Source organism: Danaus plexippus (assembly GCF_018135715.1).
Source record: "Danaus plexippus chromosome 29 unlocalized genomic scaffold, MEX_DaPlex mxdp_36, whole genome shotgun sequence".
Lineage (NCBI taxonomy): Eukaryota > Metazoa > Arthropoda > Insecta > Lepidoptera > Nymphalidae > Danaus > Danaus plexippus.
In genome coordinates this window covers 910,265-935,139 of record NW_026869857.1, presented here as the reverse complement: position 1 = coordinate 935,139, position 24,875 = coordinate 910,265, and the positions used below count along the sequence as shown (strand labels likewise).

The 24,875-nt window shown below is 35.1% G+C and overlaps 2 protein-coding genes and 1 non-coding gene across 6 annotated transcripts; 2 read left to right on the top strand and 1 right to left on the bottom strand.

Annotated features, from left to right (window-relative positions):
- The first annotated feature begins 2,616 nt into the window (after nucleotides 1-2,616).
- On the top strand, nucleotides 2,617-2,688 carry Trnae-cuc (transfer RNA glutamic acid (anticodon CUC)). Its single transcript has one exon. It is a non-coding gene; the product is annotated as a tRNA-Glu (tRNA).
- An 833-nt stretch (nucleotides 2,689-3,521) lies between these two features.
- LOC116776852 (double-stranded RNA-specific editase Adar) lies at nucleotides 3,522-23,900 on the bottom strand. Of its 4 annotated transcripts, none has more exons than XM_061529006.1 (19): nucleotides 23,722-23,900; nucleotides 22,185-22,890; nucleotides 21,436-21,506; nucleotides 20,833-20,976; nucleotides 20,138-20,300; nucleotides 19,796-19,867; nucleotides 19,368-19,490; nucleotides 18,981-19,055; nucleotides 18,249-18,381; nucleotides 17,704-17,815; nucleotides 17,493-17,579; nucleotides 17,308-17,374; nucleotides 16,845-17,016; nucleotides 16,351-16,453; nucleotides 15,763-15,914; nucleotides 5,739-5,889; nucleotides 5,363-5,485; nucleotides 4,460-4,549; nucleotides 3,522-4,104 (listed from the first exon to the last, which is right to left on the bottom strand). In XM_061529006.1, the coding sequence occupies exons 2-19, from the start codon at nucleotides 22,219-22,221 to the stop codon at nucleotides 3,976-3,978; spliced, it is 2,004 nt and encodes a 667-aa protein (XP_061384990.1). In that variant the 5' UTR covers nucleotides 22,222-22,890; nucleotides 23,722-23,900; the 3' UTR covers nucleotides 3,522-3,975. The 4 variants fall into 4 exon arrangements, with proteins under 4 accessions (XP_061384990.1, XP_032526017.2, XP_061384991.1 ...); XM_032670126.2 differs by having other exon boundaries at nucleotides 22,824-22,890; XM_061529007.1 differs by having other exon boundaries at nucleotides 22,250-22,890; nucleotides 23,722-23,899.
- On the top strand, nucleotides 6,701-13,833 carry LOC133320461 (pancreatic lipase-related protein 2-like). The gene is made up of 8 exons (XM_061529010.1): nucleotides 6,701-6,823; nucleotides 10,552-10,663; nucleotides 10,995-11,143; nucleotides 11,307-11,448; nucleotides 11,973-12,058; nucleotides 12,475-12,603; nucleotides 12,849-12,959; nucleotides 13,354-13,833. Exons 1-8 carry the CDS (start codon nucleotides 6,781-6,783, stop codon nucleotides 13,614-13,616), a joined length of 1,035 nt encoding a protein of 344 aa, XP_061384994.1. The 5' UTR covers nucleotides 6,701-6,780; the 3' UTR covers nucleotides 13,617-13,833.
- Nucleotides 23,901-24,875: the final 975 nt, after the last annotated feature.

Below are 24,875 nucleotides of genomic sequence, written 5' to 3'. Positions count from 1 at the left end.
AAGTTTATAGAAGCCTTCAATAACAGCACCTATTCTATCTATCTATATGTAGTCTTCACGGTACATACGAAGAGATGAGAGATTCTATTTCCTCATTAATACGTCGTCGTAAATAAGCAGTCAGCGTGACTGACTCACCGATGCCTTTCTTCTTGTCTGTCGCCAGGATCTCAGGCTATTGAAGGTAGCCTCGTAGACGGTATACGAATCCTTTGTTTCTAAGACGTCTGATTCCTGTAACGGCTCGAGCGAGACTGTTTTTAATCTTTTTTTTTCGTATTGTCTATTGCTGTTAGCCCTATTGGCTTTTACAGCGTCACCGGGAGGGATGGGTGGCCCGATGAAACCAATCCATTTTAATTCGGGCCCGAAGGGCCCTACTGGCTTCTCCCGTACCAATGGTGCCTCTCAGAGGCCGGACCTCTGCTTAGGACGTCGTTGAAGTGGAGGATGGCATGACGCTCCCTGACGGCAGAACGGCGGAGCGACGTGTATGAACGAGACCTCGTCTTCTCCGGCGAAGGCGGTGTGTGTTGGTGTGGTTCCGTGTGGTGGGGGTAAATGTGTCTGTCTTGTCGGTGGTTATCTTATCGTCAGGGTCCAAAAAGACGTCTTTAAGACGCCTCTTGCCTATCGGGGAGTTGGGTGATGGGGAATAGCCACACGCTTTGACTATTAACGGGTTGGGATGTACCATCGCGGTCTCGAAAAATCTCTTTGAGATCGTCTTGAAATGTGAGCAATCGTAGGAAGTTCGAGGTACCTATGGAGATAGGAATTCCTGATGTACCAGGGTGTGCATCAGTTTATTTTGCATCACTTGCAGTTTGTTGATGGCTGAGGGACGGGCGTGGAGTGTTTAATCTGCACCCTCGCCTCTGTTCATACCAACCGACACTCATTGTAGACAGGTGACAGTTGATAATTTTAACAATCCATAATTATTAATTAAGTAAATAAAAGTTATTTATTATTATAAATTATTAATTACGTAAATAAAAGTATATATATATATATATATATATATATATATATATATATATATATATATACATATATACATATATCAGAGCGAATAACAAAAATATTAATAATACCTCAAATTAAATAATCTATATAATTTTTCTTTATCTGTGCCATTTTCTGAAATATAATCTGTGTATTGAACTAATTATAATTTTGGACTGAATAGTTCTCGGGTACATTAATTGAATCCGTTCCCGTGTACATTAATTTACAATAATACGCAAAAAAGGTAATTAATTATTTTCTAAACGTCTTAAAGTAAATGTCAATAAGTAATTGAAGAATTTTGTTGCCGGAAATGTCTTTGTTTTTTACTCACCTTCCTCTTACTCAAATTTACAACTGTCATTATTAAATCGATTTAAAACTCACAAATTTTTAAGTTGTTTTATAATTTGTTATATTTCAAAGTAAATAAAATACTCTTTCAATATAAAATTTTCTCATAGTACGGATGTTACGTGTTACGTGTCTTTGAAGTATATTTCTATGTTGATTCTCGTGATAATCTAAATAGTAATATTTTGATTTTAACGTAGTTACTGAGAATATAAGAAAAAAATATTAATCCATATATGTCTGAGCTTAAAAGGACTTACATAGTCGTTAATTGTATACGTAGGAGATACAACTAATACGATTCAGAACCTTTTTTGTCTCCTACGTTCATACACAGTTGATAATATGAATATTTTATTAATTTTAATTGTTTTTTTTTTTTTAAATTTCTGCTTCATTAAGGAGTTTTAATATATTTGTATTAATCTCTTTGTTGCGCGCTGTATTTTAAAATAGCTTCCGTCTCCCACTTCGTATTTGTCGATACGGAATGTTATTTAAAGATAAACATGTGCTTACAATAACATAAATCGTATTTAGTACAAATTCGTTGTTATTATAGTCAGATGTCAACATTGCTAACGTCACTAATGTCACTTATATCATCAGTACGTTTCATGATATTTAAAATGAAACTTCAATTCTTCTAAATATCATTGCATTTCTTGAAGGTTCTATATTCTTCAACGATCCGCACTCACTGAACTGAACAGTCGTGCGTCCAAACGTCGTATTTAGGGAAATTAAAACATACTTCTATTCTCCTTTTAAAGAGTCTTTGATTTCGTTTTACTTATAACAATAATTACGACTACCAATAAGTTTTTATAATAATTGCTGTCAGCCACAACTATTGCTTCATCATCATCATCATCATCATCAGCCTATAGGAGCCCACTGCTGAGCAAAGGCCTCTTCTCACATGAAGAAGGTAATTGCTTACGTTGCTACCATCATTGGTGACATTTAAATGTGTCACGTGACTCCATACACTAAACGAGTATTGTAACCCGTTGTTGAATAAGACTAAACGAACAGAAGTATGTTGTTTTTATAATATAGACTATTTTTCTGTAGAATTTAATTAAAATTGATACAGTAATTTTTAACTCAAAGCGTAGTAAACATGCCCACTGACCTGTCTTGTTATAATTTCACCAGAAATCAGGATGACATAAATATTTTTGAATTAAAAAGGCGGATCATTTGAGATCGCTTCATTTAACCTAACAATTTAACCCGAGCCTCACATCCGATATGGTCTAGTGGCTAGGATACCTGGCTCTCACCCAGGAGGCTCGGGTTCGATTCCCGGTATCGGAAATCAGTTTTGCATTTCTTTTTCGCATATTTCAGTATTTTTTTTTTATTTAATTGTTAATATGAGATATATTAAACGTCAAGTGATATTAAATTGTTTGTAGTGAAACTTACAAACGTTAAGTAACTTCGAACTATTCAAGAACTCGTCGTAAAAATTTTTCGATTCGTAGAGCATCTTACAGACATACTTAAGATCGTGGCATAAATTAATAAATATATATACTTTATATATCATATTTTTTTTTTACTTAAACAAAATTCTTGGAAATTTTTTTAACATTTCGTTAGAGATAAATACATATATATATATTTTTCGTTAATATCTTTCAAATAACAAATGAAAATAAATGAAACGAATATAATCAATGATTTTATTGTGCGCTTAAAATACAGTAACATCACAGGAAATAAATAAGAAATAATACTTTGGCTGCGTTCAAAAAACTTACAACTAATTAATTAATTATAATTTAAAAAGTTAAAATCTATTTAATGAAAATCACATTCTTTGTTAATAGTTATTCTAACCGGACATACAATCGTTATTTAAGACTTTAATATAAAAATTAAATGCTTAGAATTATGTTAAATAATAAAAAACTTTTTTTTTTATATACTAAAAAATCGATAAAATTAATAGACAAATTAATCATTTATCGATTTTTTTTTTACATAATCTTCCGGTATTAACAATAATAGTAATATAAAAAGATCGTAAAAACGAACAAAATTAAAAAAAAAAAATTACACAAAAACAAGTTTGACGGTTAATGACGGAAATTTAGAATTTTCTGGAAAACTAAATAGGTTTTAAATAAAATTACATTTACATATTTTGTTATTTTTTTTTTCTCTTGAAACATTCGAAGAGTTCACTGAACCTGACGTGTTGGCTAAATTGATGGCGCCCGCTGGTAACACTGGGCAGGTTTCCCTTCAGTCTCCTTTGGGATGTCGTTTCTAACTCACGATATATTTTTTTTTCGCTGATCTTTGGACATATTTCTGTGTTATTTATGTCCAATGATAAAACTAGGAGGTTGATTTGTGTAAAAAGAATTTAATTTATAGACGATTTGGGAACATTTAAGCCCAAACAACCTTAACACGCAATGACATCAGGACACTCCAAAATCTATTGGCAGTTTTTCTCCAATATAGTTAGTCCATTAAAGAGTATTCAGTTTGCAAGGTTATCCTGAAAACTGTACGATATTTGCTACTGAACCTATCGCTATTTCTGCCCATCCCTTAACCTGCAGAGTGCTACCCTCCAGGCGCCCCCTTCTAGCGAAACAACACGTCGGGCTCAGCGGCCAGTAGCTCGCAGACAAACTGATCTTGCTCCAACGGCTTCTTTATCCAACGACCGAGTTGTGCGCGACTGAACGCGCCCGTCAGCTCAGACTTCGCCAGCTGGTTGCGAAAGAGCTCGTCAGACACAAATAACAGGAAACAGTGACGAGATCTAAGACCTTCGCGAGGATTTATTTAAATGAAACTAATATCGGGCAGATCTCGTCTGCCCGTGACCTCAAAATAACCGAAACTTAGGGAGCATACAGTTAAAATAACTAAACTCGTATTACATCCGAAAAATATTAGCTTCATTTAACATAAAACGAGTTAATTGGCGCATCAAATCGAACCCAAAATATATTTGTTGTGTTGACAGTTTTTTAATCTATAAAATGGCATTTAACATCACAGCAACTAATGAGGACCAACGCTGGAAGTATGGACGTAAAATTTTGAATTCGGTAACATTCACCTGATAGGTCGTACATAGCTGCTTGGCCTCGTTGTAAAGCAAGCTGTCCAAGTTTTCTGGTAGCGGGGGTAACTCGGGTCCGGTCTCGTCCTGTAACGTGTGTGATGTGATGTGTACCTTACCTTATCAAGTATAGGTTCATATACATAGTTGAATTGGAACACGCGTCCTGGAATAAGTTCATGGAATAAACTGGAATACTAGATTCCAGAAGTCTCGGTTGAGACCTTTTGCGTAAATGTTTTATCATTTTGCAATTTTCACTATTCTAGTATATGGTTACTTAATTTTTGACAATCTCTTAAATTGTTTACATTCAAGGAATTGCAAAAAAAAATATAATAATTCCAATTTAATATATATATGACATAAATGTGAGTGACGTAACGTGACTCACGTTTATGTGGCGTGACGTGTCATAATTCAGGTAACTTGAGATATTGAAACAATAAATTAAAAAACTAGCTCTATAAAAAACTATTCATTGAAATATAACCAAACAACCAATTTTAACCAAACTTCATCTTTTGTAACGAATTGCCAAAATAAAATACTAAAAAGAAAAGAAGCATAAAAATATTATGTGAGGAATAACAATTTAATTATAATTGTGCCATACAGAATGAATTTATTCATATTTTATACAAATTACCTGAACATTTTACACTACTTACCTGTCGTGACAGATGCGAGTAACATCAAATTTATTGCGAATGAAATCCACTCTTATAAGACCTAAAGTAATAGTAGGTTTATGCATTCATGGAAAAGGAATACGAATTCTCGATAGGAGACGTTCAAAATTAAATTATTTATTGAAATATATGATAAAAATTTAAAGTTATTTTTCATACACACTATAGGAGCTTGTACTTACCTGTCGCAACTATTTAGCCGACTTACCTGAGGTAACAGAGGTAAACGACGCACTAAATGCTGCCACCTCGCGAACATGGTCTGTTTACAAAGCAGTGATGGTGTGCCAGATTCGAGTTTCCCTGTTGTAGCGTTTATAACTTCTGGCTCCTAGATTTTTAGAAGTCATTTTTAAAATACTTCTTTTATTTTGTCAAGAAATATAAATATTCTCTCAAATCTTAAGTGTATTTTAATTTTAATTACAATATAATCGCAATCAAAACTAATCAACAAATGCCACAAACGCAATCAACATTTACAGGTAAGTTATATAAATGCCACGAACACAATGAGCAGGTAAAGGTAAGTAACATAAATGCCACAAATACATAAATGGTTAGAGTTAATTATAATATCATACGGGGGAGGTTGATGCCCAGCAGACGCTGAATGATGGAGCGCGGGCTGGCGTCCGGGCCTCTGTACTCGCAGCACGAGCAAGCAACGGACGTTGGAGCTGATACGGCGGAGGCAGCGATGATATGTAGGCCTCTATACGACCGCAGATTGCACTACAAATGGCAATCATAGATATCGTCACTCAATACCCATTTAAAGGCCAGCATTTAAATGACACTTCATTTATTTCGTGAAGCCAGACATAGTGTTTGTTCAATTTTATGGCAAGGTTCATTAAATTTATGAATCGATATCTATTTGATAGTTCTATATTAAATGAAAAATTACATTTAGATATGAAAACAGTGCTCTTGGTTATTGAATGTAGTATTAAACATTTTAGTTTGTGAAGAGTGATTAGATGAGACAGTGGATTGTAGCTGTATGTCGGCTGGTATTCTTTTGGTAAAACTTTTTTCTTTGATTCATGGGACAAAAATGATAACACACGGTAGAGAACGCTAAAGTTATATAACTGCTAGGTAAAGAGTTGGTAAAAACACTACCACGAGTTCGTAACGACAAACAAGACAGTAAGTAGAAGAGTAGAAAATTCTCTCTCTTTATATATATATATATATATATAGATTTAGAAACGTACAAATAAGTGTATATTATTTACATACAATGATAATATTTTTTACCTCAACATTTACTATCCGAAAGATTTGATAACTCACAAACTGTCAGTTTCATAGTTTTTATCACATTAATTTTTATTTTGACGAAGAGACAGCATTACTATCAGTGTTCGGGTTAATGGAAATACTATTACGCTTTTAGTTATTACGATAATACGAACATTATTGCATCGGAAACGTCGTGACTGTCGGTTGCAACGTTAATAGGACTCGTGTTAAGTTAACCAGGTTACACAACCACTGTGTCGTGAGGGCTACACTAACCATTACATTATCAAGCAACATGAAGAGCGGTCTTTTATAGAATTAACATATTTTTTAATAGTTTTTTTTGTGTATTTTTTTTCTCATTTTCCCATCAGGATGCAGGCCTCGTTGCCACTGGCGTGTTTTTTATCAATGATACGTGAGTCATATTATTTATTATTATATATGTATTGATTATTTAAGTTTTGTCAGCGGGGTGATAAAATAATTTTATTCGTTACCATTCTATTACTTGAATCGTAAATCAATATATTAATAACAGGCCGTGCGCTTGACTTAGTCTTCGCTGAATATTTTCTTATTTTAAGAAATTATAAAAATAATGTGTAATTTATATTGAATATATATTTAACAGTCGCTCCCTGTTTATTTCGTATATCTGACGGTCAAAATCCAATCAAAACCGTTCCATCCATTTCATAATTCAGACGGAACAGACAGACAGACAAAAATTATTTAAAAATATATATTTTTGATCTATAACGCGTGTAGTATAAAGCGATTATTGTGATACAAGCTGAGTGTTTGAGTTTCTGGTATCTTCGTAGCCGCTCGCAAACGAGAAACCATCAAACTGACGGTTTGACGTCGTCAATTGCTACTCATATTAAGGGCTTTTTTCTTTATTTCTTATAAAGTTACATTTACATATACATAATAGAAATAAAAACAATATTTCGAGATGTTCTATGGCTCCTTATTTAAACTACACAATCCCGACGTTTCGGTTACTTTGCAGCAGCCTAGATCACGGTCAGACGAGATGAGAATTGTCATAATATTATTATTATTTGTATGAATCGTCGCAAAAATCTTATAACTCATTAACTGTAATAGTAGATTTACACTCGCGTACGAGTCGCGAGACGAGAAGCGCTAGGCGAGAGTGTGAATAGTCGCTCGCGGCTCGCCTCGCGTCTTGTCTCGCGTCCAGAGGTGCGAATGTGATACGAAACAAAGCACAAGACGAGGTACGAGGCGAGAGTGTAAATGTAGATACGATGTTAACTGTGTAATTGTGTTAGTACATAGCTTAGTTAAAAAATTATATCCCGCATGTATTTGCTTCAAATCCAGACTTTATCGTTCCCTTATAATACTATCTTTAACTCACATTTGATAAGAGCCGCAAATATATTTTTTGCTCGTGATAGTACAAAATAAATGAGGCGTTTATTTCCTTTAGTAAGCTGAAATAAACTAATTTTCCGCGCGAATCCACCCGCGTGGACATCAGAGTTGCGTTCAGAGAAAAATTTATAGTGTGTTTAAAACAATACATAGCCTAAGGCCGGGCTTTTTTTTTAAACAACAATCCAGACAGCGCCATCTAGCGGACTGGTTTGTGAATCTAAACCATCTGCTGCGACACGCAGATGCGGACAAAAAGTTTCATTCGTATCGGTCCAGCCGTTTAATAGTTCAGTGCCGCACATACGTACAGTATATATATATATATTTTAAACCTATCTGTCCGTATCGAATAGCGTGCACTCGCATGCACTATTTGCACCAAATGCTTTGTGTGTCGATTGCGTACTAGATGTTAATGGAATTTTTCTTACAATATAATTTTAACAGTTCATTTATGCAGACTGTATTGTTATAATAGCGACTATTTAATCAAATTTGAATAAAAAGATATCGTCAAAAAATATATATTATTTATCATCTGTGGATATTTTACAAGTATTTCACGGTTTCCGAGTTATTACGTAACGGAATAACGTACATACATTCTGATCTTCTTACAAAGGAAAGATGATTTTTTTTCCTTCTCTATTTCTATAGTACCTACACCACGCTTTCTCTAGTTTCCTTTATCAATAGGGTTTCTGGTAGAGATCTCTTTTAAGAGATAAGTTATCCTTTGTACATCACTCTCCTTTTGTAACAATTTTTTTTAAATCTTGGTACATAAATAAATAAATAAATAAATAAATAAATGAAGAATGGATTTGTTTTAGGAGAATTGTGTTTTTGTTTTCGTTTTATGTTATACTTACATGTATGTATACTCAGCTTTATATTTGACGTATTACGAGCGGAAAAAAGATCGTTATTGAAATAGCATTCTTTGAAGTTACAATACATAACCCGCTAGCACGCATTGTAAAAGAGTGACGGTTTAGGCTCCAACATGTCACACACATATATATAGGAAAAGAATCCCTACTTCCATTGGTCTCGCATTACCGCGTGTTCGGCTGGACCGATTTCGCTAATACTTTTTTGTTGCGTCTATTAATTGTCAGGAGAAAAAAAATATTTTTCAAGAAAAAAAGAAACAATAAAATCGAGCTGGAACTTTGTTAATTTAATTTAAAATGCTTCCCATTATTATAAATAATTTAAAATTATGTTGACGTAATAGCAATGTTTGGTCAGAACAACGTTCTCATTGTTTCTATTTAAAGACTGAAAACGTAATTAAAATCAAGAACCAGCCACTATCATGATTTATATGTAATTTATATAAGCCTAAATAAAAAACATTCCGAACGACCCTAACACCGGTTCACATTGACGTAACACCGACGGTTTAGACGTATCTTACTCTCATTAGGATCACATTCGTACCGACGCTCGTAAAACCGGAAATACCCGAAGATTGACGAACGGGAATCGACTTTTAAAACCATAAATGTTAATGAGTAAACATGTACTCATTATAAAAAAAAAAAATACTACATGTTCAGAGTATTTACGTAAGACAAGGAAGTATTTGGTTTTTATATCCGTAGATCTCTATACGGCAGCGGTTCTCGTTACGCGACTTGATGGTAAGTGGTTACGTTACGGTCAAATAAAATCTACGTGGCGAAGAGTTATTGGTCGTAAAAATTCGTATAACCTCACCCGACCAGTATTACAGTTAAAGTTTATAGGGATGTGTGATAGTTGTCTCATAAAATTTTAATAATTTTATATCATGTGAAAATGTATTTATGTTTAATGTATAATATCCGAGCGTGTGATAAATAACACGTAGTAAGTGTAATCTATCCGATAGTTTGGCTTGATGTTACCAAGGACGGATCTCTTTTATACAAACATTCATATATATATATACAACTGATAGTATTTATTTTAGAACTGAGACTAGTACTAAGGACGGAATGTTGCGAATATTTCGACAGTATATTTATTGGTATATTTTCGATATTTATTGGTATATTTTCATAGCTATTTAGTTAAGTTTTATAATGAAGCGTACTTATGGGAAATAACTTATTTATTATGGAGAAGCAAAGTTTTTAAGTGGATTGTTAAACCTAGATCTAAAAGGGAAAGCTTGCCTGGAACCCCATTTATACTTACACATTACACACACACACACATATATATATATGTATACTATCATTATTTGCTGACCACAGCCATCAAAACATTAACGCGTCAACCGCGAGGAAAGCATTTCACAATACGCATCCTTATTACGGGTTTGTGTGAAACTAAATACAGACGGTTACAAGTATTTCTCTATATACATATACTATCACGTACCGTTTTTTATGAACTCGGAACTAGGTACTATCTTTAGGAAAAGGAGGTTTTGTAATCTCGAACAGGAATAAAGTCTATCCTGGGGTGATTGAACACTAGGAGAAACACAAACAAATTTGATACGAACTATTTAGTTTTTTCGCGAAAAACACTGTTGGCTATTACAATAAGGCAATACAAAAAAAATATCCCTAATAAGAAAAAAATTATCGTTTGAATAGTTATGGACACGAAAATATGACTTAATTTGGACCTTCTATTTGAAACTTCTAGGAAGTGAAATCTACCCGCTAACATAGTACATATATATGGACATACACAAATAGCATATATATATGTGTGTGTCAAAAAAAATTCCAGGTCCGCCGAGCATTCAGTTCGAATCATCCCTGCTGCAAATCGCGCCCGTCGACAAAGTCAAATGCCCTTACGTAAGGGACGTCAGTGATGTGCTTTTCCAGCTGTACACGAGGTGAAAAGCAGAACACTCAAAAGAAATTCCAACCGTGTTATAAGTATAGTCATTTTCTGATTCAAAAAAAAAATCGGTGCAAAATTTCATTGGGATACTCGTTGAATAGTCCAAACGGGAGATCTGTATTGGACTAAACAGTTAGCTGAAGCCTATGAAATTATAACTATGATTATGATATTTAAAACGCAAAGAAGTTGTGAACGAAAATATATAAGAAAATCAGCTGAATTGAACACTTCTTTTTTTGAAATCGGTAACAAATATAGAAATAGTAGCGTTTGTATAGTGAGATAATTCTAAACTTTACATTCTACCCACATTTTCTTAGACACAACCCAACAGCAGCACAGGGCCTGCTCATCAATGACGACGAGCGCCTGTACGCGTCCAACATTGACTTCAATGATAACACTGTCATCATCTTCCACGCCTTCATGGAAACTCCAGATGACGGGAGCGTGCTGTGGTTGAGGGAAGGTGAGGAAGTTCCAGCTCGTAACCAAACTGTAGCTTTGTGTTAGGAAATTCTAATACATTCCTTTCATCTCTAAATCGACTTATGAACAAAATATATTGAATTAAATACAGAATTATACAAAATAATGGGACTAATTATATTCTACCCTCATAAAATTTCCAGCGTTTTTACCACGAGGAGACACAAATATCATAATAGTCAACGCTCAGACCTTGGAAGCGGGACCGTGGTACATCAGAGCGGCGGAGAACACTTGGTATATCGGACGGATTGGCGCACTATTCATAGACTATCTCGTTTCAAGGTAAGCCAATAGATCACCGAGTTATTCTGTTCCCAAAAAAAAACCTCTATGGTCATAGGTTTCCTTGGGATAATCACATGGGTGGTGGAGGGTAGTTCTAAAACTTGGCCACTAATCGTGGCTTGAAAAACTTTCAAATGACAATGAAATTAGAATTTCAGTGTCATGACTAACGGAATCGTTTGAGAATTTTTTTTTTATAATACATTATTGTATAAAGTCAAGTTGAAAAGTACAAAAAAACTCCGAGCAATAAAATTTTGGCTGCTATAATGTTTTTAGCATTAAAGCAATTTTAAACAAGAATTTGAATTTAAATGACAAAATATTATATGAGGAATTGATCAACACGAGCATCGTACAGCGGTTGGAACACAATATATCCGAGTTAGTAGTTCTTAACCCTGTTCATATCAACGAAATTTTCGTATCGTAGTTTCAAATTTAAATTATAACAGAATTATCGGTCACCACCAAAAAGTCTCAATGTCATTTCAATTGCAAAGAGATTTCATAATTTCCAGAGGTCTAAAATTATCAAGAACACACTTAATTGGCCACAGTCTGGGAGCTCAGTCAGCGGGTGTCGCCGGTGGCTCGATACGGTCAGGTAATTGGTGACCACTTTCAGTGTGCATATTAATCACATGCACATAATTTTACGCTCCAATATTCTGGGTAATGTCAATAGACATTAATTCTTATAGAACGAAAGCGACTGTCGTAATTCTGTTGTAATCTGGAGGTAGGTAGCGATTCACGAATTCTTGTATTGCACATGACAAGTCGGGATATCGTCGTAGTGTTTCTAGTGATAAATTTTGACGGTAGTTATATATTTCCTTAATTTTTTTTTGTGAATAGAACAGATTTCATTTATATATTAATTAGGTTCATGTTTTCCTTCATAGATGATGTTTTGATTATCATTATTCTTCTTTTCTGGTCAAAATTTAAATTCACTCTGCTAAAATTCCTCGGAGCTAACATCTTGATATACGAAATGTAACCCCTATTTGTGTTCAGGTAAAGTGTCCCGCATCACCGGCTTGGACGCGGCCCTACCCTTGTTCAACAAACTCCCCCCGAAACAGCGGCTTGACCCCTCGGACGCTGAGTTCGTTGACGCCATCCACACGGACGCTGGGATATTTGGTTGGTTGCTCGTTTGATGTATAAATATCTTATCATCTTATGACGATTTTATTAAAGACATCGATATTTTTAAAGAATCTTCTTATTATTTAGGGAGAGGGGGGGGGGGGATTAATTAGGAATTAAGATTTTATTTAGAATGTGAATACATCGCAATCTGAGGTTCAATGGCATCGTAAATACAGCAAGGAGCTTCCGCACCATACTAGACGACACCTCGTTCACACCAAACTTCTACCTTCCAGGGTTCAGAGACCCGGTGGGTCACGTGGATTTCTACCCCAACGGCGGCATCAGCCCTCAGCCTGGCTGTGAGTTGGAGAATGTGGTGCCACAGCAACAACTGCTATTCGACGGTACGTAAATACATCTCACATAGAATATCTATAATCAATCACGTTTCGATTGCTTTGCGGCGAACGTGACGGGCAGACGGGATGGGATCTACGTCGGGACTAAGTCTTTAAAAATAATTTTAAACACGTAATTAATCCGAAAAATATTGCCTTTATTTCAATGAATACTAGCAAAAAATCTTAGATCTCATTATCGTGGTCATATTGTGACATGGCAGCTATATTTAAATCGTTCTGATCCCCAAAACCTCAAGATTTCGATACACCCATCAGGTAATTGTATCTGGGTATAGTAACACTCTATCTAATCATATTCCTCACGATGGACTTTTACATTTCTCCATGTATTTTCAATGACTGATTTTTTTTATCGTCGCTCCTTCGCCTGGATCAGTTTTCTGCAGCCATTGGCGTTCGTACATGTTCTTCTCGGAGTCGGTGGCAAGTCCGCATAGCTTCGTCGCAACGCGTTGCGGATCGTACAGAGATTACGAGAACGGTTACTGCGCTGGGGAACCCACTACCCATATGGGAATCGGAGTTAACGGAACGTATGTTAGAGGGTCATTGTATTTGGAGGTTTCTGGTGGCACCGAAATTTCTATGGCAAATATGTCAGATCTTAGCTTCTGGCACAACCTCGCTCTGAGTTGTTAAGGGCACGGATCTTAGTTATGTTTATTCTTTTATCAATCACATTCTGTGGATGTTGTTTTTCGCACTAGAACTGTCCTGTTCACGTGTTAGGCCTTTATTTCTGCTTCTTTAGAGCAGCATTTAGTTTCTGCTTCCGCACTACTATTTTAATATAAAATATAACTTGCATCTCGCATATGGTTTGTCTTAATTTACACAGAACCAATATCTTCATGATTATCACATTAAAACGGCTCTTACAGCAGTATTTGGTAAACAAAGGGTTAAAAAAGATTTCGTTATCATCTAATGGGCTCTTCGAAACCAAGCACAAATAAAAATTGCAGTAATTCGAAGGCAGTGAAAACTACCCTCAATACATTTCGCAAAATGAAACTACGATTTTGCTCACAATTTAAATTTTCATTAGCGGATTAACAGAAAATGCACTAAACTTTTAAACACTCATCAATGGATGAAACTAGTATTATTCGGATTTACTACGCGGATTTTTTATTTAAAAACTACATAATCCCGACGTTTCGGTTACTTTGCAGCAACCGTGATCATTATGTAGTTTTTAAATAATAAAATCCGCGTAGTAAATCCGAATAATACTAGTTTCATTTAAATGAATACTCGCGAAAATCTTAGATCTCACTCATCAATGGGTTATGACTTTTTTTGCACCATGTATAATACGCACCGCATTTAGCACGTTCGCCTGTATAGCACCCGGGTCGTTTTTCGCAGGTACCGGGATCAAAATGGAAGACTACGTTTTCCATTTAACGGACAACGAGCAAGTTATCGAGGGACCGTCGAAAACAAACAATGCAGCCAGGTTCCTTTGCGACATGATCAGGTGCATGACGAAATATAAAGAATACAACAACGTCGGTAGTGATTACCAGAAAGTTACCGCAAACAACAAACAAGTTACCGCAAACAACAAACAAGTTACCGCAAACAACAAACAAGTTACCGCAAACAACAAACAAGAAGTAACAAACAAATTTGGAGGAAGGAACAAAAACAGAGAGAAAAGATTCGCCTTATTCAACGGCAAAGAGAACAAACTCTACAAAATAATAGATTTCCTAATGAAATACAAGAACAAAATCATCCCAGCTGTTGCAGCAGTTAGGGAGATCAGCACCATGATAAAAACATCGAGCCTAGAGCTGAATCACATCATCAGAGAGCAGAACAATATGATAGCAGCACCTGGACCACTGACACCGACAAAATACACCATAGAAGTGAACAGTGGATCAAAAATAGTGGAATTCGTCAAAAAAATACTAGGACTAGGAAACAAAATAACTATAACCGCCTAGAAATAAGTTGATTCAACAGAAATAACTATTTAGATTTTTTTTTGTTACTACATGGACCATGAGTGCAATGGGACAAGTTAAGTGATAACCTCTTTTCTATAGCCTGTTCGATTCCCTGTCGGTTTACTGAATATGTTTGACTTATATTAATTTTATTATCTGTTGCCATTCTAACCACCCTGTATAAGAGCACAAAATTTTATTTTATATATATGTATATATATATTATTAATTTTCAGCGCAAGAGGGACATACTTTCTAACAACGAGAGCGAAATCGCCGTTTTCCTTAGAATGAATTAAATTAGTTTAAGACAACTAGACTGAGTGTATGTGTTGTTTTATTTGTTCCCACCAACCTATAAACATATTCTATCAACAACTGTGTTGCGAGTTTAGTAGGGCTTCAGAAATAACATTCCGCTCTATAGGTCTATACGCGGAGTAAAGTTTTAATGAGATAGGTTCAGCAGCTTTTGAGTAATGAACAAACATCCTAATTTATATTACACCTATATATATATATTAATAGCATTATGTACATACTAATATCTAAATCATGTCCGTGTCTGTCTGTGCACTAATTGAATATTAGTCTTTCTTTTTATTATGGTAGGAGTGGGGATGTGTGTGTATTATGTAAGTGTTGTGTACACACACACACACACATATATATATGTATATATATTCTGCATACTTCAATGTGTGTGTATTTATGTTGTGTTAAAAAAAATCTTCTTCGTGAATAATACATCATATGGATTTATCTATGTGTGTGTGTGTGTGTGTGTGTGTGTGTGTGTGTGTGTGTGTGTGTCCATCACTAACCGGTACAGATGGTGAGTGTGAAGTAGGGAAGCCAGCACCAGTGAGTTCAGGTAGACCGGTCTCATGAGCCTAGACAGCAGCGCCCCCTGGAGACCAACCACACACCAGCGAGCGACCTTGTCTGAACAGGACATAGTCAAGAGACGCTCGCCCTGGAACAGAGTAATTAAACACAGAGGCTGATATGAGGAACATCAACATCCAATGCACAGATTAAGTCTACACAGAGGTTTTATAAATACAGAGCAACATGATACAGAGGTGAAAGACCTGATATTTAACACAGAGTCTTATAAGTAATAATGATTTAAATTTCCTCTATCGGTTCAATAAAGAGAAATCTTCAATATCTTCAAGGAATCTTATTTAGATGATAAAATAAATATATAAATATATATATACATAGTTAAATTTATCCTTATTTCTTATATATAACAAGAGTATAGGCTGAACTTGGTAGCATCATGTATGTCAGTGAAAGTCTGACCAAATTCAGCGCAGCCGTTGAGGAGGTTAATTGGAACAAATATATCAAACAATACAGACACACACATATATATATATATCATGATTCAGAGCTCTCATCACCTGCAGCACCCCGTCCCAGGTCTGCACGATGTTGGTGCTGTTCTTCACGGGTATGGTCCCCTCGCCAGACTCTATCTTCGTCCTCAGCTGGCCGCGCGCCAACCTGCAAGCGATTCCGTCCTGTACTGCATCGTAATATCATCTAAATATACATTTTATATTGAAGACGTGTTTGTTTCTATGTTTGGGACCAACTTAATGAACCAGGACTATTCTGGACACGAGCTGATATGCTTTGGAGGTCAGGAGAACTCATTACTATCTACACTCACTATATATATATATATATATATATATATACATACGAGCACACATACACAGAGAACGCGAAAAACATGCGCAGGCGCAAGTACTATTAGTGATTTCAATATTAATTGGCGTTTATCTATGTCATAAAATGAAATAGAGAATGAGTGGGAGATGAGAGAGTAATGACGTCAGGACTATGAGAGCCATTAGTATATCGTACTAAGTAATATATTTATATCCCTGACCTATTAGGATGCCTGTCGGGTTCAGTGTCATGGTGTTCGTGAGGGCTGAAGATCCTGCCATCGCCGCAGGGGGCGGTGGACACGTACAAGTGGACCTGCCTGTCCGGTCGCAGCTGGTAGCCACCACCTGGCACCGGTTCCAGGTCTGACTCCGGGATGAGAGCCGACGGGTCTGAGATCAGGGATTTTGTTAGCGTTTGTATTGTACTAGATGTTTTAAAATACCATAAATATTTCACATTCATAGAAATCAAATATTCATATCAATTCTATTCTGTAGTTTCTGACAACCAGCAGGACAAACAGACAGACAGATTTTATTCATAATATAAGTATATATATATATATTTCTTATCATTAATTCACGAACAGATGTGAAAACTTAATAGCCTCTTTTCATAAACCTCCTTTTTGAATCTTAAATATTTCTTACCTACCACCTAACAAGCAATATAACACTCACCCTCTGAGTTCGCGTACATGAGGAGCTGGGCGTATAAATGTCTTTGGAAGCACCGTCTGGCTGCGACCTAGACGACATCAAACCAGCATTGAACTTTAAACATAATCTAAAGGCCTTACAACCCCCCCTCCACTTCCGTTCTCCATCCCCTCTCTAGCAGTACCCCCTCCCCCAACCCCTCTCACCTCAGCATGACAGTCATTAACAGCCCGTCCCCTCACAGACATGTGTTCCCCGGAGACACATTTGGTCCCAGTAGTGACAGCTATCACCTGGATTTATTATATGAGAAACATTATGAAAAAGATTTTGCAATAAAATGGGCAGGATTGACGGAAAATCCTACAAAAGTCATAAATCCTTTATCTACACATCATCTATCATGACAGCCCATACCTTGGCCCCCTCTATCTTATTGTCGACAGTAATCACAATACCAGCCAGCACCTTCCGCCTGGAGTGGGTCGCGTCTCCCTTCATCAGCTCGTTGAACTTCTCGTTCACCAATCTGTGCGTTACGAGTAATTATTCTGTTTAACAAAATTGTTCTTTCTCTGATTTTGATTTTTATTCGATGAAATTATTTAATTTGTGTACGAAAATTGCTGTTTGTATGTAGTTATAAAAAAAAAAACGGAAAAAATTTAAGAAAAAAAAAGTATCTAGTAATGCAATTATTACTAGTCTATAAATAAGATATGGATGATAAAATGAGAAGAAATGGGAATGGGGGGGAGTGAGAAGGTAATGGAAAGGAGAGAAAAGAAAAAAGAAAAAGAAAACGAAATTGAAAGAAATGAAAAGGGTCGAGAAAGATCTCGGAGGAATATTGCACTTCTAGTCGAGGAGGAATGTCAAGGAGGAAATAAAAGAGAGACAAATATGAAAGGAGGAGAAATGAGGAAGATAACAAAGACAAAGGTAATCAGAATTGGACTAACTTAGCGACGTGATCAGCCAAAAGCTGTGGCAGTGCGAGCGCTCGCGACTGTTCGTTGGTGTCTTTGATGACGTGAGTCAGCTCGCCCAGCGCCACACGAGCCGCGGCCAGTTTGGCAAGCTTTTTACTGGAGCCTGGCGGGTGATGCACTAATATAAGTCTTGCGATTATCTTAAGTATGGCATCATTAGTATTACAGATAAATAGCCTATCCTTTTTTCTATCATGAATTAAGAGAAGAGAGGCATGCGGTTTTAGAAAATCGTTGACATTGAGGTCTGGAGGGCATCCTTCTAAGCCAGATTCTTGACTTAGAAGGTCGGTTAGAGGTCAAAGGGGAACGTGATCGGATCCCTGAGAGTTTATCAACGAGACATCGTGTGTAACATTGTAGTGCCGTCTTTCATGATAGTGATGTACAATGTATCGATATTGTTATATTGTTGAATAGAAATCATATATATACGACAATTTTGGATTTTTTTTAAATCAATATCAATACATTCTGTGCCTATGTTTGGTGACAAAAAAAAAGTTAAATTTATGTTATACATAAAACATATAATCGTTCAAATTTAAACAGATTTTTTTACGTGCAAAAATTTCTTTGGGTTATTTATTTAAGATTTTCGTATAATTTTGCATATACAAGGGCTATGACTGTGGAAATATTCAGATAAAATAGGACTTGTATTATAAAACAGATGCTTTTGTATTAAAATGTTTTACGTACCGTAACCTTCGAACCTCTTGTCCTTTATTTGACAGACGACCTTGAACCTCATGCTATGGCTGAGCTGCATAGGAGCTGAAATAGAGACTTAGACGTAAAGTTTCCAGGAATAGCCAGCTACGTGTAATCCTGCGAGCTATTCGCTGGTATATCGACGAAGACACGCTAAAATCTCCGAAATACCTGATATCCCAAACAAATGTTCTTTGGTGTAAAAATATTGGGGGAAAAATACAAATTTAATATTCATAGGCATAAAACTTGGCCGTATTCAAAACTACCTTGCAGTGCAAAATTTTAAACGCAGTTCCTGACTATCCCATACACATCAGAATGTATATTTAAATTGTCAGTTTATTGAGTGCTTGGGAGGAGACCGTAGCTTACCTTGTGGTGCATTTAATGGCGTGCCATCGCCATAGGTGCAAGTGAACGTCAGGCCGGGATAGTTCTCGTACAGCGTGTTTATTGGGCTCTTGTGGACAGGAACGACGGACGCGCCGAAAAGACCTTGAGGCAGTTAAACGATGGGATGCGATGAGTTTATGGCTCTTGGAGTGATATTTATACCACTATTGGGTTTACAATCAGTTGTGGCGTTGCGTCTTGTGTGTATTACCCTTCCCGAATTCAATTTCCGGCCCATCCGGCCGGAAGTGAACCGCCCTGAATAACCAGGACATCTTGGAAGGATTCCCAAGGCGTGAAACTTCAAATTGACGTGTATTGAGATCAAATCTTTCATATAGACGCAAAAAGGGAAGAAATTAAATTTATATATAAATATTTTTGGTGATGAATGATGATGAGCTCACCGGGCGGAGGTGATGGTTTGTTGTTGGCCTCCTGCTGCTGTATCTTGGTTTCCAAGCACTGGAACTCCGAGACTATAGAAAATGTATACACACTAAATACTCTGATCTCAAATAATAGTTACATAAGATTTTATCTTAAAATCCTGTCAAGTAAAACCTTCATTTTGTTAGCAATTTTTATAAAATAGCAGTAATATTCTGCTGGTTAAACTAGTTGGCTGGTAAAAAATCCGCTACTGGCTTTATGAGGACCAATATTAGGATTTGGCTTGAAATTTAACTGACAGCAATATGTAGGTGAGTTATTGTATGTTTCAAAATATTAAAAAAAATATAACTCACCAGGAAATTTCGGTGGTTCGTCGCTGGTGAAGTCGGGCTGCGGTCCCGGGGCGCCGAGCACCCGCCCCGCACGTGCTAACAACGCCCCCAAGCACGCACGGGCGGCGGAGGCGCGCGCCTCGCGTTTACTGTGACCCCAGCCCTCAAAGGTCATGTCCGCCACCTTGAATTTTGCAAGTGGATTTTCTTATAAAATAAAATAGCAAACATACGTGTGAAGTCGTCAAAGAAGTATTTGACCAAAATGGAGAAGTTTTTTTTTTTTTATAACATAACAATTTAAAATTTCAGACTAAAGAATTACATTTTTATGTGAAACCTATTAAATGCACACTTAATGCAATCCTCTCACATTTGAGGGGCGTGCAATGTAAAACGAATCAGATCGTGGTAATCAATATGTAAATAGCATTAAAGCCACGCGTGCAATTGGAGAGGCCTATGTTCAGCAGTGGACCAATATAGGCTGATGATGATGATGATGATGATGATGAAATAGCATTACAAAATCATCACAGAATACCACGCTTTTGCGATCTAAATAGGCTATCAAATAACTATTATAATTCTGTATGTTTGTTATTGTTTGTTTAGAGCTATATTTAAATAGGACAAGTGATTAACTTAGGATAATAACTTAAGTGTATTAGAAAATAAGGAAACGTATTTAAAACTATGGAAAAAAAAATACTAACGGTGACGGCTACAGTGAAGCTTGGACAATGAGCTGGTCCCGAGTGTCGCAGGACGGTGTAGGACACTCGGACGCCGAGCTCATTGAGGGCGGACACTGGAGATTTATCTCCGCACTCCACAGCATCCGCGGCCTTAGCCAGCGCCTTGTTAATTTATGATATATATTATATAATATCGAAATTAAACAGAACATTGGCTGAGGAATATCTGATAAAATTATTCTTATAAAGAGAAACTGATTTTGAATTAATTCAGATTTTACAAACAATATAATACAATGAAAAATACAAATATCAAATGCGTACACAATCTCTGACGTTTTATTCAGTTATGATTGGTCTAATAGATTTTCTGCCATATTCATAACATAGTCCTGTATTGTATAAAATTCGACACTTTTTTTATCGATTATTATGTACATATATTAATATTATTTTTGTTGCATTTCGATGGTTCGTTATTGTTGAATAGCATTGCGAAATTAGGACAATTCCTGGCAGATATTTGAGGTTGTATATGGGAAGGTAATACTTTAATAGATACACAATAAAAGCATGATTGATGGACGTCCTATGACGAACAGAGACATAGCAAAAACCTACCTGCAGGTTCCACTTGAAGCCGGCATGAAGTCGTATAGACGGCGCTGATTTCTTCGACGGAGGTTCGTCCGCTGCAGACGAGATTGACTCTTTGGATCCTCGCAATAAAACTTAAGTGTGCTCGCCGGCACGTAACTTGGCAAGGTTTTGACGTAGTTGGGATAAGTTATATACTTAGTGCAACAAAAAGTGGACACTTGATGATTAACAATTACAAAAACTCTCAGCAGTAACGAAAACAACGGGTCCAATTTAAGTGCTTGCAAGTGTACTCTTGAGCGACTGTCCAATCACGCGCACGGGATTGCGCCGCGGCCGTCTCGTTCCCCAAGTCCCAGATCATACCTATGCCACCTAAAAATCTCATTCCGCGCGTATATCGTCTCTAGCCAAGTTACGTATCAGCAACTACACCCTTAGTCCTTACTCTAAGTTTGCATAGTTAAACTGAAGAAGCAGCGTTTGATACTACCATGTGAGAAAATTTTTGACCATAGTCCTTTAAACGCCCGATTTACTTTAAACATGCGGACTTGTGGTACTTCACAAAAAGCAATTACAATATTCATAACGGACAGATTAATAACGAGTGTCATAGACAGGCTACCAGTTAAGTTTAACAATTCATTTGCACTTCCTGTATTCCGATTACGAATGACAAAAAAAAATCTTTATATTTAAAGCGATATATAAGAAAAAATGATAATTTAATTAAATGTTAAATTTTTTTGCAGACTATAAGCACTTACCGGAGGAATTGGACTGATTTTCTATAATTTCAAACATTTATACAAAGTTATAAATCAATACTCACGAAATGACAGTCAGTTATAGAACTACGTGTGTTATTTAAGGTCTACCCTCGTTTTGTTAATCAGTTTTCTGCTGTGGATTCTTGGTGTTTTTATAAAGTTAAATTTTCACAGACTAAAAAATAATTTAAATCTGTGAAATTATCATATATACATATTATAGTACATTTCATTTTGTCTTCTTTAATTTAATATAAAAATATAAGCACTTACTGGCATGGTATGCTATTTTAGAAACATTTTAAGCACTGTCATTAGAATATAGACAAGCGGGGTAGGTATTTCAAAGTTTCGTCAAAATAGATTCAGTGTTTATGACCAAAAGCAGGACAGACAGACAGACAGACAGACATTCATATGGAGCCACCTAAATATGATATTTAAAATATTATCCTTTACAAAATTTTAAGCAGTCTGTTTAATACAATCATATAGAAAATCATTGATAGCATACATATATGTACAGTCACTTAAATGTAAAAAGACCGGCAAAAAACTAAGAAGATACATAAGGTCTACTTAGGAAGACCGAAGTAGACCAAAAGTTAAGACTTGTCGATGTAAGCAACAACCTACCATCCTGTGAGTGAAGTCTTTTAGCACTTGACGCTCCCGGCATGAAATCTGATAGATCCTCGTCGTTCTTGAACAAAGATTAATCATTTTATGAGCATTTATTTATATAGAAATTTCATATTTATATAGAAATACCTACATGCATGTGTAGAAAACGTAGCTTTGATTTTGTTTTTTTAAATAACCATCACCAAAAATTCTGATCCGACGGTTATTAGAAAAACTTTTTGCAATATTTACTGCTGTCTAAGTCATATTGTAAAGAAATTTTATAAAAAAAAAAATAAGTTATGTGCAGACAGTGTTATTACTAATACAGACAGAAAAAATATATCAATCAAAACTGGGACAGTGTGATCTAGCTTAATAAATGATATATCATTGGGAGCTACGTAATTTTTTTACTATGGCTTCATCGCTATGATACAATTAATTCAAGTCCTCTTAAAAGATAACCGGATCGTATTTACTAAGTATAGTTTAGTGATTGAAAAAGACATATGTTGTTGTAGAAACTGTTGTAATACTTAAACTATGATAATTTTTTTTATGAAAAATTTCTTACCATAATCGTCTAAGCCTATCTTTCCACTGATAAATATAGACTATTTAAAATGATCAACACTTAAATTCTCTAAAACATGCTTAGTATATACAGACATGAGAATTATTTTTTTAATTAATACATATAATATTAATTTATTTATATATATTTACCACATGAATATATAAACAAATACTATTTGTTGAATTACAATAAAAACGAAAACTTTCACATATTTTTTTTAACATCAATGCGAATTATTTATAGTGCATACAAATGTTGATGAAGAATTTATGAATAAATAAAGTGTTTTAAATTTCACAGCCTGTTTAATAAAAATGTACGTATACTCACTGTTATCATGTGTTTAACACAAAAAAACCTTTTTGGTAATATTAAAATAAAGTATATCTATACAATACAATGTAAACAAATCGATATGGCCTGTGTCGGTATTTTTTTTTAATTTTTAAAGCCTTCCTTCAGCTACGAGTTCTAGTTACAAGTTATAACACTGTCAGATCAGGAATGTCAACTATAGATGACATATTTTCAGTGTTTGATGTTGTGATAATTATTTTAAAATTTGAAAAATAAGTAAAGGAATTAAAATTTTACCAGGAAAGACTATTTGTAAACGCATTTTTAAGCAACGATGATTTATTTTAAATTGAGTGAATATATTCTATGAAATGAATAAGTTCTTAAAGCACCCGCTAAAAATCTTAATTTTTTATATGTTTAAATTTTATACAAACAGGACCTGCAAAAATAATATAAAATGTTTTTTTTTTTTATTGATTAAAAAGTCACAAAATTAAGTTCAACAAATAAAAACGTCAAGTGCCTCAAATTATTACGTAAATTCAGTGTGAATGTTGCAAATAAAATGTTGCAAACGTTTATACTTTACAACTAAAACATGTCTATAAAATCTTTGGAAGTTTTATGTATATATCAGAATTTTAACACGGCGTAATATGAAAGTAATTAAAATTTAATCAATTGAATGCTTTTTACATAATCGTTAAGCTACCTGTCAATGAAGCCAAAATATACTAATAAAAGGTCTCGAGTAATATAATTATTATTAATATAAATTATGTTACCTAGAATAATTAAATTTAATAATTATTTAGGTTTTTATAGACTGTACATTTTCCCGCCATAAAGTTGACAGTTTTAAATATCACCTATATCCTATATTATATTTGGAGTAAATAAGAATTTCGTTTTAAATTAATGCCTTTACTCCATTCGACAAACCTTTATTTTTTTCGTTTTATCCACACAGTACGCAAGATAAAAAAGTTCAACAAATAAAAACGTTAACATTGGCATAATATTACACGATTCCGTGCAAAATCAAGCCATAGCAAAAAAAAATATATACTTCAAATTTTGAATATTACATTCTTTAAGCAAATTAATAATTTAACCTTTCTGTACACAAATAGATTTCAAATTAAGCCTAAAGTTATTAATACTTACCATCAAGTGCGAAAAAA